Source organism: Orcinus orca, chromosome 15 (genome assembly GCF_937001465.1).
Source record: "Orcinus orca chromosome 15, mOrcOrc1.1, whole genome shotgun sequence".
Classification (NCBI taxonomy): Eukaryota; Metazoa; Chordata; class Mammalia; order Artiodactyla; family Delphinidae; genus Orcinus; species Orcinus orca.
The window spans coordinates 38,342,413-38,358,405 of NC_064573.1; the positions used below are offsets into that span (position 1 = coordinate 38,342,413).

Genomic DNA, 15,993 nt, shown 5'->3' on the forward strand with positions numbered 1-15,993 from the left:
TTTGTGACCACCTTGAGAGGTGCAATAGGGAGGGTGGGAGGGAGATGCAAGAGGGAGGAGATATGAGGATACATGTATATGTATAGCTGATTCCCTTTGTTATATAGCAGAAACTAACACACCATTGTAAAGCAATTATACTCCAATAAAGATGTTAGAAAAATAACAACTACTAGAAAATATTCAGCATAATATATGACAAGAATTGATTACCTCTTCCACAAATGCTTTGAAAAAGTAGATCATCATGTAGCAAATACTCAATAATTGTTTTTCAATAAAAACTGGGTAATTAATATGGTTAGAATAAACACTTTCAGTTATAAAGTACTAACCTGATAATACTCAAATCTCAAATGCCATAATTCAAGCTATAGTTCCAATTTTGAGACACCAATCTAATAAAATAGTTGTATAATTTCTGGTAATCTATGCTCTTCACTCTTCCCTTAGTTCAATGTTTTCCTTTCGCCTGTTGATTTCAGATGTAAGAAATCTGAATCCATTAAAACAGGCATATAAAAAAAAAGAGAATAATCAGCATATATAAAGACTCTTGGTAAAAAAATAAAAATTGCCTGAGAAAAGAATGAAAAGCTACTGCATATACTTACATATCACATGTACCTACAATTGTGGCCTTTCAACTTTTCATAACCAAACTGTGGCCCAAGCATAATTCTGAGTAGGTCAAGCAGGCATAATTCTGCATAGATCCAGCAGGGTCAGAGGAGCCTGTCCACATTCAAATGGCACTGTGCATGATTCCAGAGGCCATGCAGAAGGGAGGAAAAAAATGCTATAGAAGAATTAACCTCTTTTAGGAAGAAGTATCCGGCCAGAACCAAGAGAAAGATTGTACGCTAGTCACTCAAAAACTGTTCTTTCAATTCTAGAGCTCAGAATCGACAATCTGAGAATGCATTTTGGCATATTAACTGTTCTACAGCATGAAGATACACTAGAGTTCAGAGAATGCCTTTCTACCTAAAGCAATTTAAAAATTCCTTATCTTTTCTTGAAATTTACTATATAATCCATTATAAATTCTACTTATACCCCGCCCCAAGTCCATAAAGGCTTCAAATGGGAAGAAAAAAAACTGAGTCACTGAAAAATTAAAGTCTAACCTTCTTATTGTACTACAACGTACATTTAATTATGACCCAAAATTATGATTGGTTTCAAAAAATAAAAGACAGGAATAAATATAAAATAATGATGGCCTACTCATTTTACAATGGGAACCTAATGGTGCTACACTTTCTATTTTTCTACTGAGAAATGTTAAGTAGAAATAGCAAACTGTCCTCTAGGAAAAATCAGAGTATCTGAGCCTAAAAAAGAACCCTGTCCTCAAATGAGTTAGCACACAGGTATTCACTAGGGAACCATGCACTATGTGACAGTGCGGGCTCAGAGCATGAAATAGTGGAGGTTTTCTAAGGCTTCTTAGAATGTGGCTCATATACATCAAAAACTGCAATAGTAGCCAAGATTATTTTAAAACTTTTTTTCCCTTTAAAGAATGAGCTATAGTACGGTTTGTGCATTAGTCTATGGTACCCCTGCCCATCTTAAAAAGTCTCAGTAAAAAAATGCAAATGCGTAAATAAAGAACTGTCACCATCTTTCAGCACAAGCTACAATATTTTGCACAGCCATTCATTTTTCAAGTCCTCATAAATGAACTACTTTTCCCATCCATGCAAACAATTCATTAATTTTACTGTAAAAGACTTTCTGAGGTCACTTAATTCAGGAATCTTGAACAAAAAGAATTTTCTCTAACCTAATACCTCCTAAAAAGATTAATCAATATTCCACTTATCCTTCTGCAAATGTAAATCAATGCTGGACACCTCAGGGAAACCCTTTTATTTACTTGAAACTCATATATCAAGTCATGTCTTATACTCTCTTTTATAAACTAAATAATATATAATATTCCTAATTTATCTTTGTGGTATGTGTTATCCATTAGCCTGTAAATTTTGATTTGTATTTGTATTCTATTATTTTATTAGTGTAGTTAACACAAGTGAAAAAGTTCTTTGAGCATATACAGATTATTAAGGAGGCATCTACGGATTAAAAACTCACACCAAGTGTTTTTATCTATTTGTTTTCTTGCCAAATAGCATAATATTGTTTGCTCATGTTCAGGTTAAATTTAGCTAGGAACCATGCATTTTTTTTCTTTCACTCACTGGGCCTAACCAGTAAGCCTCTCTCTAAAATGATTTTTTTTTTTTTTTTTTTTGCGGTAAGCGGGCCTCTAACTGCTGGGGCCTCTCCCGTTGCAGTGCAGGCTCAGCGGCCATGGCTCACGGGCCTAGCCGCTCCGCAGCATGTGGGATCTTCCCGGACCGGGACACGAACCCGTGTCCCCTGCATCGGCGGGCGGATTCTCAACCACTGCGCCACCAGGGAAGCCCCTAAAATGAATTTCTAATTTATTTTTATCCTAGGCACTTAATAACCTGTACTTGTCACTACTGTCTTCTATCCTGCTTGAATGAAACCATTTTCCAAGCTCTTATACCAATTCTGAATTTTATTTATATTTTCTATTAACATTTACTTTCATTTAGAAACAGCAATAAATCTTATAGGCATCTTTTTTATTCTTTCATACATAACACCGATAAAGATACTGACTAAAAAGGACCTCACAGCTAGATTCTCAATGGATCCCCCCAAGATACACGTAAGTCAGTCTTAGAATTTGGATATATTTGGTTTTCCCTCTTATACTGATAAAGTCAAGGCCATGTTTTTATTAAAAAGGCTATGCTTTGGTAAGAATGCTTTTCACCTCAAAGGCAACATTAAAAAAAAGATACAGTTATCACTTTGCCTTTATATTGCATGTCACTCTGTAATTGCAAACACACTGTGTGTTTTGTATGTTGTACTGAGAGTTACTGAATACTACAGAATTCTGGAAATAAGCTTGTTAATTGTCAACACTGGGTGCTAAGCACTCAGTGACTTCTCTCCTAAAACAATGTTAGTAGATCTGCACAGTAGCTGAAATTCTGAAGCATACTATACTTGAATATGACATAGGAATACGTAAGATTTCCTAAATCTTCCAACACTTTCCCCATTTGGTTTGACCTTTATCACAACCGAAACAACCTCCATTCTTTATGCCTAATTTTTACTGAAAAAACATGAATTGAAAACAACTTTCAAAACTTTAGCCTCCTAATAACCCTCTATTAATACATTTTCATTATTCTCTATTTATTCAAAAGTATATTAGTTTTAAAAAAGCAATAGGGCTTCCCTGGTGGCGCAGTGGTTGAGAGTCCGCCTGCCGATGCAGGGGACATGGGTTCGTGCCCCGGTCCGGGAAGATCCCACATGCTGCGAAGCGGCTGGGCCCGTGAGCCATGGCTGCTGAGCCTGCACGTCCAGAGCCTGTGCTCCACAACTGGAGAGGCCACAACAGTGAGAGGCCCACGTACCGCAAAAAAAAAAAAAAAAAAAAAGCAATGTACCAGGCAAGGTAGGCAGAACACAAAAGAATCAGAGTTTTTGTCTTATTTTATATGACACGAGTTGGAAAGCAAAGTATATAAATATAAAACAATGTGTTTCTTCAAGAATAAGAAAATACATCTAAATGTCCTTTACGCAAAGAGAAAACTTTTTTCTCTTCTAAACTGAACATTGAGTTTTCATTTCCTATTTCTCTTCTTCATTTTCGACTTTCCTTTTTCTTCCTGAACAATTAAGTCCTAAAACCATGACACAGGGCAGAGTCAGAATCAGACTGACATCAAGAGGTGCACAGAAGGTCTGCCCAGTGGGATGTCACTGGCCAAGCTAGTTGAGGGCATCAACAAGTGAGGGTAATTGAGCACGGGCAGCAGAGCCTCAACGAGATGAGAAGAGCATCCATGTGGAGGGGTAGCCCAGCATGGGTGTCAGAGCCTAAGTATTTGAGGTAGTTATCCTTGCAAGAGGATGGGAGTGATCCAGCATCGAGATTCAGAGCCCCAGTATGGTGAAGAGGGGTCTATGCAGGGGTTGGGAGTGGGTGCTGGTGTAGAGTAGTCTACAAAAAGTTAAGAGAGCATCCACACAGTGTTAACCTGAAGGAGGTTATCACAGCCCAAGGAGGATGAAAAGGACACACACTCAGAGGGCAGCCCAGTGAGTAGTATCAGAGCCCAGGCAGAGTGAGAAGGGTCAATCTCAAGAAGGGGCAAGCTGGTGAAATGTCAGAGCCAAGATGAAGAAGGGGGGCATCCACACAAGGGAGAGGACCAGCATGTGGAGGTCAGAGCCAGAGAAAGGTAAGGAGGACATAACTGCAAAGGGGTGGCTTGGTGTAGGGTGTCAAAGCCTAATCAGAGGAAAGAGGAGAGGACATCCAAGGAGTGGAGACATCTCAACATGAAGAGTCAGAACCAGAGTGCAGTGAAGAGGACATTCAGGCAGAGTATGGCCTGGGTTGGTGTGCTGGAATGTAAGCAGAGAGAAAGGGCATCCTTGAGGGAAACTGGTGGACGGTAATGGGGAGTTCAGGCTCCAGCAGGATGAGGTGGCTTCTGTGCAGGAGAGGGAGTAGAGGCAGAGATGGAGGATTAGTTACATACAGGATGATCAAACAAAAAAAGGAAGTATATTAAAGATAATATAAACCAGGTTTTTCAATGTAAACTGGGAGAATTACGATTATAAACATTTTCTTCAAGCACTCATGAACACTCATCAAGATCAACCATATCTTGGGCCATGAGACAAATCTCAAAAAAATTTTGAAATTGTTCTCTTAGCATAAGAGAACCAAACTAGAAATCGATAACAGAAAGACAAGGGGAAAACCTCCAAATGCTTGGAAATTATACAGTGCCGTTCTAAATAATCCATGGGTCAAAGAGGAAGTCTCAAAGGAAATATTTTTTAAAAATACATAGAAGTGAATGAAATGAAAATACAAAAAGTCAAAACATGTGAGATGCACTGAAAGTAGTAATGAGAGGGACTAAATAGTTATATCAAAAAAAGAATAGTCTCAAGTTCCTATTTTAATAAACTAGAAAAATAACAAAATAAATATAAAATAAGAAGAAGGAATAAAATAACAAACATAAGAGCAAAAATCAATGAAATTGAAAACAGGAAAAATAGAGAAAAAAATCAATGAAAGAAAAAGCTGGTTCTTTGAAAAAAAATCTCTAAAACTGACAAGCCTAGCAAGACTGACAAAAATAAAAGAGTGAAGGTACAAATAATATCACAAATGAAGCACTATAGACCCTGAAGTCATTAAAAAGATAATAAGAGAATACTATGAACAACTTTATGTTGACATAAATTAGAAGAAATGGAACAATTCTCAAAAGTCACAAACTCCCAAAACTCAACCAAGACAAAATAGACAACTTAAATAATCTTATAACCATTAAACAAATTGAAACTGTAATTAAAAAGCTCTTCAGAAAGAAATATCTAGGCCCAGATGGTTTCACTGGAGAATTCTATTAAATATTTAAAGAAGAATTAACACCAATTTTATACAATTTCTTCCGGAAAACAGAAAAGGAGAGAATACTCCCTAACTCACTTTATAAGGATGGTACTAAAAGCAGACTAAGGCAATAAAAAAAGAGAAAACTACCATCTAATACCTCTCACAAACTTTGATGTAAAAATTCCAAACAGGGAATCCCTGGCAGTCCCGTGGTTAGGACTCACCGCTTTCACTGCTGGGGCCGAGATTTGATCCCTGGTTGGGGAACTAAGATCCCGCAAGATGCGTGGTGTGGCCAAAAAAATAAATAAGTAAAATAAAAAAATTAAAATTCTAAACAAAATACTATAAAAGCAAGTCCCGCAATGTAGAAAAACAATTATAACAAGTGAGATTTATTACAGGTATGTAAGGCATGTCCAACATTTAAAAATCAATTAAGATAACCCACCAAATAAATAGCTAAAGAAAACTCATATGATATAGAGGCAGAAAAATGTATTTTACAAAGCGTTGCATGGAATCATAACAAAAACTCAGCATAGAGAGAACGTTCCTCAACTTCAAAAAGAGTACAAAAAATCTACAGCTAACATCATACTTGATGATAGATTGAATGCTTTCCACGTAAAATCAAGAACATAGTAAACATATCCTCTCTCAACATACCTATTCACATAGCACTGGGAGTCCTAGCCAGGACCATAAGAAATAAAAAGCATACACATTCAAAAGAAAGTAATAAAACCGTCCCTATCTACAAATGACATAACTGTCATTGCCCCAAAGAATCAACAGTAAAACCTCTAGAACTAGTGAGTTCAGCAATGCTCCAGGAATCAAGACAAACACGGAAATTTCAATCACATTTCAAACAGCAAACAAACATGAAACGACAAACGTGAAAACCAAAATTTAAAACACAATACATTTATAATTGCTCCAAAGAAAATTAAATACTTAGACATAACTGTGAGAAAACACGTACAGGATTTATATCCTGAAAATTATAAAATGTTGATGAAAGAAAATCAAATAGCTAAATAAATGGAGAGTCTTGCCATATTCATAGATTGGAAGACTCAACAGAGTAAACATGTCAATTTTTCCCAAAACTGATCTATAGTTTTAATGTAATAGCTATTAAAATACCAGCAAAGTTTTTTTAATAGACATTGACAATCTTCTAAAGTTATCATGGAAAGGCACAGGACTAGAAGAGCTACAATAATTTTGAAAAAGAATAAAATGGGAGGAATCATTCTATCCAATATTAAGGCTTACTATATAGCTACAGCAATTAAGACAGTTGGCAGAAGGATAGAGACATAGATCAATGGATTAGAAAAGAGAACTGAGAAAGAGACATATGCAAATATGTCCAACTGATGAGAAAGAGACATATGCAAATATGTCCAACTGATTTCTGACAAAAGTATAAAAAAGATTTCAACAAATGGCGCTGGAGCAATTGGACACAGTAGGCAAAAAAAAGGAAGCTCAACCTAAACCTCACACCTTATACAAAAATTATTGCAAAATGGATCATGCACTTAATACAAAACATAAAACTATAAAACTTTCAGAAAAAAACAGGAGAAAATCTTCAGGTACTAAGGCTAGGCAAAGAGTTCTTAGACTTGACAATAAAAGCATGGTCTGTAAAAGGAAAAAACTGATAAACTAGACCTAGTTAAAATTAAAAACATTTGCTCTATGAAAGACCCTACGAAAGGGATGAAAAGACAACCTACAGACTATGAAGAAGTATTTGCAAACTACATATCTAACAAAGGCTCTCTATATAGGACATATGAAGAACTCTCAAAATTCATCAATAAAAAAACCCAAATATTACACAGGAAATGGGCAAAAAGGATGAACAGACATTTCTCTGAAGAAGATGGCAAATAAGCACATGAAGCAATGTCCAACATCAATATCCATTAGAAAAATGCAAATTAAAACCACAATTAGGTCTCCCCTGATGGCGCAGTGGTTGGGGGTCCGCCTGCCGATGCAGGGGACGTGGGTTCGTGCCCCAGTCTGGGAGGATCCCACATGCCGTGGAGCGGCTGGGCCCGTGGGCCATGGCCACTGGGCCTGCGCGTCCGGAGCCTGTGCTCCGCAACGGGAGAGGCCACAGCGGTGAGAGGCCCGCGTACCTCAAAAAAAAAAAAAAAAAAACGCAATTAGATAACACTAAATACCTATCCAAATGGCTACAATATAAAATAATTATAACAAACGTTGGCAAGAATGCAGAGGATGTAGATCTCTCTTGCATTGTTGGTGGGAATGTAAAATGGTAAACCCTCCTTGAAAACAGTTCAGCAGTTTCTGACAAAACTATATATGCATTTATGACACAATATTCCAAGGAAATGAAAATGTTACGCTCACACAAAAATCTATACATTAAATATTCACAGCTGTTTCATTTCTAACAGTCTGAAGCTGAAAACAATCCTTTAACAGGTGAATGGTTAAAGAAAATGTGGTACACCCATAGCATGGAATACTATTCGGCAATAAAAGGAACAAACTATTGATACATTCAACAACTTGGATGGATCTAAAAAGTACTATGTTGAGTGGGAAAGAAAGCTAATATCAAAAGGTTACATACTGTATGATTCCATTTATATACCATTCTTGAAATGACAAAATTATAGAGATGGAGAGTGGATCAGTGGTTGCTAGGGATTAGGGAAGGAGAAAGCAGTACAAAGGAAAATAGCTATGTTTATAAAAGGACAGCATGAGTGACTCTTGTAACAAAACTGTTTTGTATCTTGACTGTGGTGATGGTACACAAATCTACATATGTGATAAAACTGCACAGAACTAAATATACACACAAATAAGTACATGTGAAATCTATACAAGGTTGATGAATTCTATCAATATCAATTTTCTGGTTGTGATATTGCACTACAGTTAATCAAAATGCTACCATTGGTGAAAACTGGGTAAAGGGGACATGGACTATCTCTCTGTATTATTTCTTACCACTGCAGATGAATCTATAATTACCTCAAAACAAAGTGTTCTTTTTTTAAAATGTACCACTGTGCTACTCCATTTTTATTTCTGTGAGTCCTGGATTAGAATAAAATAAAATGTCCATGAGTCTGGTAATGATAAAAACAAATGGGACAAATGGATTTCCACATGCAAAAGAACTAAGTTGAACCACTACCTCTTACCATACACAAAAATTAAACCAAAATGAACCAAAGACCTGAATAAAGAGCTAAAACCATAAAACTCATAGAAGAAAACATAGGGTTAAATATTCATGATCTTTGATATGGCAGTAGTTTCTTAGATATGTCACCAAAAGCACAATCAACAGGAGAAAAATTAGAAAATTTAGACTTCATCAATAGTAAAATCTTTTATGCTTCAAAGGACACAATCAAGAAAGTGAAAAAACAACTTACATAATGAGAGGTTATTTGTAAATCATGTATCTTTTAGTGGTCTAAAATCTAGAATATGAAAAAAAAATCTAGAATATGTAAAACTATTACAACAACAACAACAAGACAAACAACCCAATTAAAAAATGGGCAAAGGACTTGAATAGACACTTCTCCAAAGAACACTTACAAATGTTGACATCATTAGCCACTAGGAAAATGACAATCAAAACCACAAGCAGATACCACTTCATACTTACTAGGATGGCTATTATCAAAAAAATGAAATACAACAGGTGTTGGTGAGGATATAGAAACATTGGAATCCTTGTACACTGTTAGGGGGAATATAAAGTGGTTCAGCTGCTGTGGAAACGATTGGTAGCTCCCCAAAAAGTTCAACATAGAACAACCTAAGACCTAGTAATTCCACTCCTGGGTATATAGCCAAAATAACTGAAACAGGTGTTCAAACAAAAACCTGCACATGAATATTCATAGCAGCACTACTCACAACAGTCAAAAGGGAGAAACCCAAATGTCTATAAACGAATGAATGGAGAAACAAAATGTGATGTATCCACACAATGGGGTATTTTTCAGCCGACCTTGAAAACATTATGCTAAGTGAAAGAAATCAGACACAAGAGGCCACATATTGTATGATTCCAGTTAAATGAAATATCGAGAGTTAGCAAATCAATACAGACAGAAAACTGATTAGCTATTGTCAGGGGTTAGGTGGAAAGGGAGAATGGGCAGCAACTGCTTAATGAGTACAGTTTCCTTTGGGGTGAAAATATTCTGGAACTTAAAAGTGATGGTTATGCAACACTGTTAGTGTACTGAATGTCACGACAGGTCAATTGTACGTTATATGTATTTTACCACATTATGGTAAAAAACACAATGATTTGACATATATATAAGGTTCTAGAATAGTAAAACTTGCAGACAGAGAAAGTAGAATGGTGACTGCCAGGGGCTGGCAAAGGGAGGAATGGGGAGCTTTAATGGGCACACAGAGTTTTAGTCTTTCAAGATGAAAAGGGTTCTGGAGACTGGTTGAACAACAACGTGAATACATTTAATACTACTGAACTGTAGACTTAAAAATTGGTTAAGATGGTAAAATTTATGTTATGTGTATTTTACCATAATTAAAACATAAAGTTAAAAAATATATAATGACATTTCATGAAAACTACAAGCATTTCTCATGTTACAAAAATCTCTAATAAAATATTAGCAAATCAAACTCAGTAATAGATGAAAAACAAAACCAAAAACCACCATGACCAAATGAGGCTTAGGCCAGGAAGGCAACGTAAATTAAGCATTCAAAAATCAATCAACATATTTTACCAGAGTATAACAGAGAAAAAAAACCATATTATCAGCACAGTAAATGAAGAAAAATCATTTGACAAAATTCTACTCCTATTTATGACTAAAAAAAAAAAAAAACCTCACCAAACTAGGGACAAAAATAAATATCCTCAACCTGATAAAGAACATCTACAAAAAACCTATAGCTTACATTGTGCTTAATAGTTAAAGATTTAAGATAACAAAAAGAAGGCAAAGATGTCCACCCTCGTCACTTTCATTCAACACTGTCCTGCAGGTTCTAGCCAATGCCAAAGGGCAAGAAAAAGAAAAAAAGAATCTATAGATTGTAAAGAAAAAATAAAACTGTTTTTATCTGTAGATGACATAATCTTGTATGTGGAAAATCCAAAGTACTCTGGCAAAAAAAAACTACTATAACAAGTGAATTTTAAGAAGTTGATGGATACCAAGTCAATGTTAAAAAATCAATTCTGTTTTTTTTCAAATTAGAAATAAAATTTAAAATTCAGTGTACAGTATAATATAAAATTAAAATTACACCATTTATAATAGTATCAAAAAACATAAAATACTTAAGGATAAATACAACAAAATATGAGCATATTTTACACACTGTACCCCTGAAAACTACAAATCCTGCAGAAAAAAATGCAAGAAAATCTAAAAAAATAATGGAGAGATATGACATATTCATAGATTGGAAGACTCAGTGCATGTTAATTTTCCTCACTTTGATCTGTAAATTCAATATACCCCAAACAAAATTCCAGGAGGCAATGTTCTTTTAGGAATTAATAAGCTGACTCTAAAATTTAGTGGAATGCAAAGGACCTCAAAGAGCCAAAACAATTTTCAAAAAGAACAAAAAATCAATAGGATTTACCTGATTTCAAGACTTACTATAAAATGACAGTAATCAAGTTACTGTGGTATTGGCATCAGGGCAACATATAGGTCAGTGGAATGAAATGAAGTGCCCAGAAATAGGCCATGCATATATGGTCAACTGATTTTTGACAAGGAGGCGGAGGTTAATTCTGCAGAAAAGATATAGTCTTTTCTAACATAGGAAAAAATCTTTGCTACTGTGGGATGGGCAAGATTTCTTAGATGGAACACTAAAAACATCAACCATAAAAGAAAAAACTGATGAAGTGAACTTCATCAAAAGAAAAAAAAATTGCTTTTCAAAAGAAAATATTAAGAGCATTAAAAGCAAGCTGCAGGTTGGGAGGAAAAAACAAATATTTGAAAACTTACATCCAGAATATATAAAGAACTCTAATACTTCAATGTCAAGAAGGAAGCGGGTGAGTGAAAAAAAAAAAAAAAAACAACAGGCAAAAGATTTGAACAGACACTTAACAAAAGACTGGCCAATCATCACATTAATCATTGGGGAAACACAAATTCATTCCACAAGGAGATATCACTATACTCATGAGAATGGTCAAAATGCAAAGAAATGATAATACCAAGAGTTATTGAATATGCAGAATGATGGAACTCTCGTAAGTTCCTAGCGGGAGTGTGAAATAGCACAACTACATTGGGAAACAGTTTGGCAGTTTTTTATAAAGTTAAATATACACTTAACATATAACTGAGTAATTCCACTCCTAAGTATTTACAGAAGAAAAATAAAACATCATAGCCACACAAAGACTTGTACATGAATGTTAAAGTAACACCATTCATAAAAGGCAAATACTGGAACAACCCAAATGTCCATTAATAGATGAATAGATAAACAAATTAAGGTACAGGCATACAATGGAATACTACTCAATGATAAAAAATGCATTACTCCTATACAAAACAAGTTTTTAAAAGTCTCAAAAACACTATGCTCCGAAATAAATCAGATACTAAAGGACAAATATTATATGATTCTACTTATATAAGGTATCTAGAATAGCCAAATTCATGAAGCACATAGAACAGTGGTTACCAGGGAGTAGGCAGTGGGGAGAGTGAGGAGTTATTTAATGGGGACAGAGTTTCAGCGATGAAAAAGTTCTGGGAATGGATGGCAGAAACGGTCACACAGCAACACGAATGTACTTAATATAACTGAACTGTACACTTAAAAACAGTTAAGATGGTAAATTTTATGTTATGTATATTTTACCACACACCAAAAATCATTTTGCTGAGGGAAAAAAGCCAGACAGAAAAAAGTACATACTGTTGGGCCATTTATACTGGTGTGTCAGATATAAAACTAAGCAGTAATAATAGAAATCACATTAATGGCTGCCTGGGATGGAGGATAGAGGAGGGGACTGACTGTAAAAGTTCTCAATGTAAGTTTCTGGAGTAATCTTACATTTGTCAAAACTCAGTGAAATATATAATTAAAACGGGTACATATTATCGTATATAAATTGCACTTCCATATGTTATATTTTAAAATAAATGAATAAGTTTGAGGAGGGAATGAAATGCAACAGAGTAGAAAACAGTATTATAGATATTACAGACTCTTTTCTAGGAATGAGGTTATGTTGTAGTACAAAGAAGGTAGTAGCTAGAGGGAAATATCTGGTCAAAGGAGTATATACTTTATTTCTCAAGCTGAAAGAGAAATGACTGTATTTAATGCCAACAGGAAACCAGTTATTTGAAATCAGGTTGAAAATTCAGAGGTAAAAGAACATGAAGGCTAGAAATGTTTTGTTGCCAGTGTTTGAGGTACATGGAATTCTCTCTACTTTCCCACTAGCACAAAACTGTCTTGAAAAAAAAACAGTTTGGCAAGTATGAGTAGAAAAACATAGACTGAAATATCCAGCAGAGGAAACTTAGCAAATTCAAGGAATCAAGAATACATTATTCCCATATACCTGTATGTTAATAGTTAATATAGTAATAACAGGGGTTTTTAGCAGTCAAATTTGTACTAATATTAACCTTGTACTAACACAATGACCTTCTACCGAGAATTGAGCACTTTGCTAGAAAGCAGCAGTTTACTGAAACCAAAACAATATACTCTAAGATGTCAAGTACTCTCTAAGCCTGGTAGCTGAAAATGTATCAGTCAGGACAATAATGGCAATTCAGGACCAGTATATATGAAGTCAAACTAACTGTAATTGCTTTAAGGACATCCACATCCATCTTCGTGGTAAAAAGCCTTGTGAGATGATCATAAATTAAATGTTTAACAATTAAATATTTTCCCAATACAAAAAACACTACTTGAGATCATGAAAACTCTACTTCAGGGAACAGAACAGTCAAAGAATTCTAGTGAAAGAGGTTACTGCTTATCTCAGGTGGCATATCACATTCAGACTAAGGCATGTACTTTGAAATCTCAGACCTTGTAACCTAAGCCCCCAAAACATCACTGCTTTTTGTCATCTTTTATACCTGTGATTCTATGATTTAATAAGGTAATTTTTAACTTCGGTCTTTCTAGAAAAGCCTCTACAAACATTCTTTTAAGGTCTCAAAATGAAACACTTCATGTAGTTATCTTTAATTAAAAATAGAGAAAGAAGAAAAAGACCTACTATTTCCAAACATGCAATTCAATGATAAAAATAAATATAATTTTATCAGTTTTTAGGTATGGCCTTCCCCTAAACTTAACTTTTATAATTTATATTAACACATTCCTCTATAAGCATCTTCATTTATTATTTAAGACCCCAAAACTTGATATGTATATTAACAAAAAATTATACAAAGTAAATATTCTTCATATACATCATTAATAAACTGGAATAGTTTATTCCAGCTAAGAACAGCTAAGAACTCTCATTCTCAAAATTTAAAATCCCTTACTTGAAAGTATCAGAAGTTAGCAAAATGACAACTAGTATTCTTGTGAAAGATCACAATAAAATGAATGTTCTTTTCTGTTTCAGATACTAAAGCAAAACCAAAGTGCTATGCCTCTGATTACAATATCAACCTACATCAATAGCAGAGCTAAGTTTCAAAATGTTCCCTCTTGATAAATGACTGCTGCAGATATTTCCATGAAACAATTTGGGAAATTAAACCAGAAAACATAACTGAAGAGTGTTTCTTTTCTATTTTACGTTTTCTTCTACTTTTCTTTTTGGCACCACAGGATACCTTTTATTCTAAAAGTCACTGCTCCCATAAGATCAATGACACAATGACACAATGACATGAGAACATATTTGTAATTTTCTATTTTCAAAAAAAACCACTCCCTCATATAGTAATGCATTTCATATAAGGTTTTGTCTCACCTGGCCAGTTCTTTAATTAAGTTTGCAATGCGTCTTTTATCTTCAAGACATAAATCCTTCAATGATGCACTCTTTATTCCTCCCCTGCAGAAATTCTTAAAAAAAAAAAAAAAAATCCTTCTGATCAACTTTCACAAAAAACAATTTTTAAGACTTTTTGAGAAATTTCTTAAAATAAGCACAGGAGATGAAATTTCTTGGATCTCTTTTATCTGGTAAAATAGAACGCTATTTACCCATTTCATTTAAACCTACTGTGAACTCAACACAGGCTAAGGAACTATCTGTCCACCAGGGGACATCTGAAATTTACACAGAAAAGCACACAGAAAGAACTCTTAGGCGGAAATGTGCCTGCTTAAGTGTTAGGGAGTATTAAGGAAACAACTTTCCCTTGATGAATGTCACAGAAACAAACACCTAATGGAAGATACTGAGAATCTTTCCTACACCATAGCCCCACAGCTGCTTAAAGATGTACTAAGGCTGGCAGCAGAAGCACCAGTTCTAAGCTCTCAATATATCCAAAGGTTCATTCCAAAGGGTATTAGACCAAAGAGTAACAGTAATAATAGATAACATTATACCTAGTATTATTAGGAATATTCTAAGTATTTTATACTTATCCATTTAATTTTCACAATGTTATTAGGTAGGTATTATTCCTATTCTACGAGGAGGTTACATATCTTGCCTAGGAATATAGCAGTTAGGTAGCAAAATCAAGACTCAAGCATTGATTCCAGAGTCTATGTTCTTACCCACTGTACTATCCTATCTCTTGTGCTATAAAAAGTTCTCCTAGTTATTGAACATCAAAGGGGGGCTTTAAAGCCATGAAACCTAGGGATTCACAAGGGAACTGGAGGTAACATGTAAAAGGAACATGTTAAAAAAAAAAAGAATCCTTGGCATTTGCCTAACCACGAAGTAGGTTAGTCCAATTACTTCAGGTGGCCAAGAATAATCCAAGACCCCTAAAATGAATTCCTGGAATTACTGCTATCCAAATATGGAAAAGACAGGGGAGAAAAAGGAAATGAGAAAGAGGATATGGTAAAAAAAAAAAAAATTAAATTAAATGGGTTTGGCTTTAGATATTAGATATGGTCAATTTAAGATGCCAGGAGGATATTCATGTGGAAATGTTTAGTCAGGAAGTTAGAAATGTGGGTCTGGCTCTCAAGTCAGAGTTTTAAAGATTTAAAACTCAGCCATATGTTATTATTGATAATGTTTAGATTTTTATTATTTTCTTTACACTTTCCTATGTTGTAAAATTTTCCTTAAAGAAAAAAATATTAGTTTTTAAAAATCATCTCCTAACCGAAGAACATAAATTAAAATTGGTTTTTGAAAAGACAAGAGGAGAATCAGAAGCATACGACACTGTGGGAGAAAAAAGTTTCAGGAAGAATGTGGGGTTAATGGTGCTAATGATCAAAAAAGTTAAACAGAATATAAAAAGAAGTCACTGGATTTGGCAATGTGA

At 34.7% G+C, this 15,993-nt stretch overlaps 1 protein-coding gene across 9 annotated transcripts in view; it reads right to left on the reverse strand.

Moving 5' to 3' along the window:
- Positions 1–15,993, reverse strand: part of KIAA1328 (KIAA1328 ortholog) — a 391,560-nt gene that overhangs the window by 362,059 nt on the left and 13,508 nt on the right. For all 9 annotated transcript variants that reach the window (XR_007471679.1, XM_004283444.3, XM_033412323.2 and 6 more), the window contains one exon: positions 14,502–14,596. Coding sequence is in view for 8 of the 9 variants with exons in the window: in XM_004283444.3 (XP_004283492.3) it covers positions 14,502–14,596 (95 nt within the window). In the remaining variant the exon portion in view is untranslated. The remainder of the gene's footprint in view (positions 1–14,501; positions 14,597–15,993) is intronic.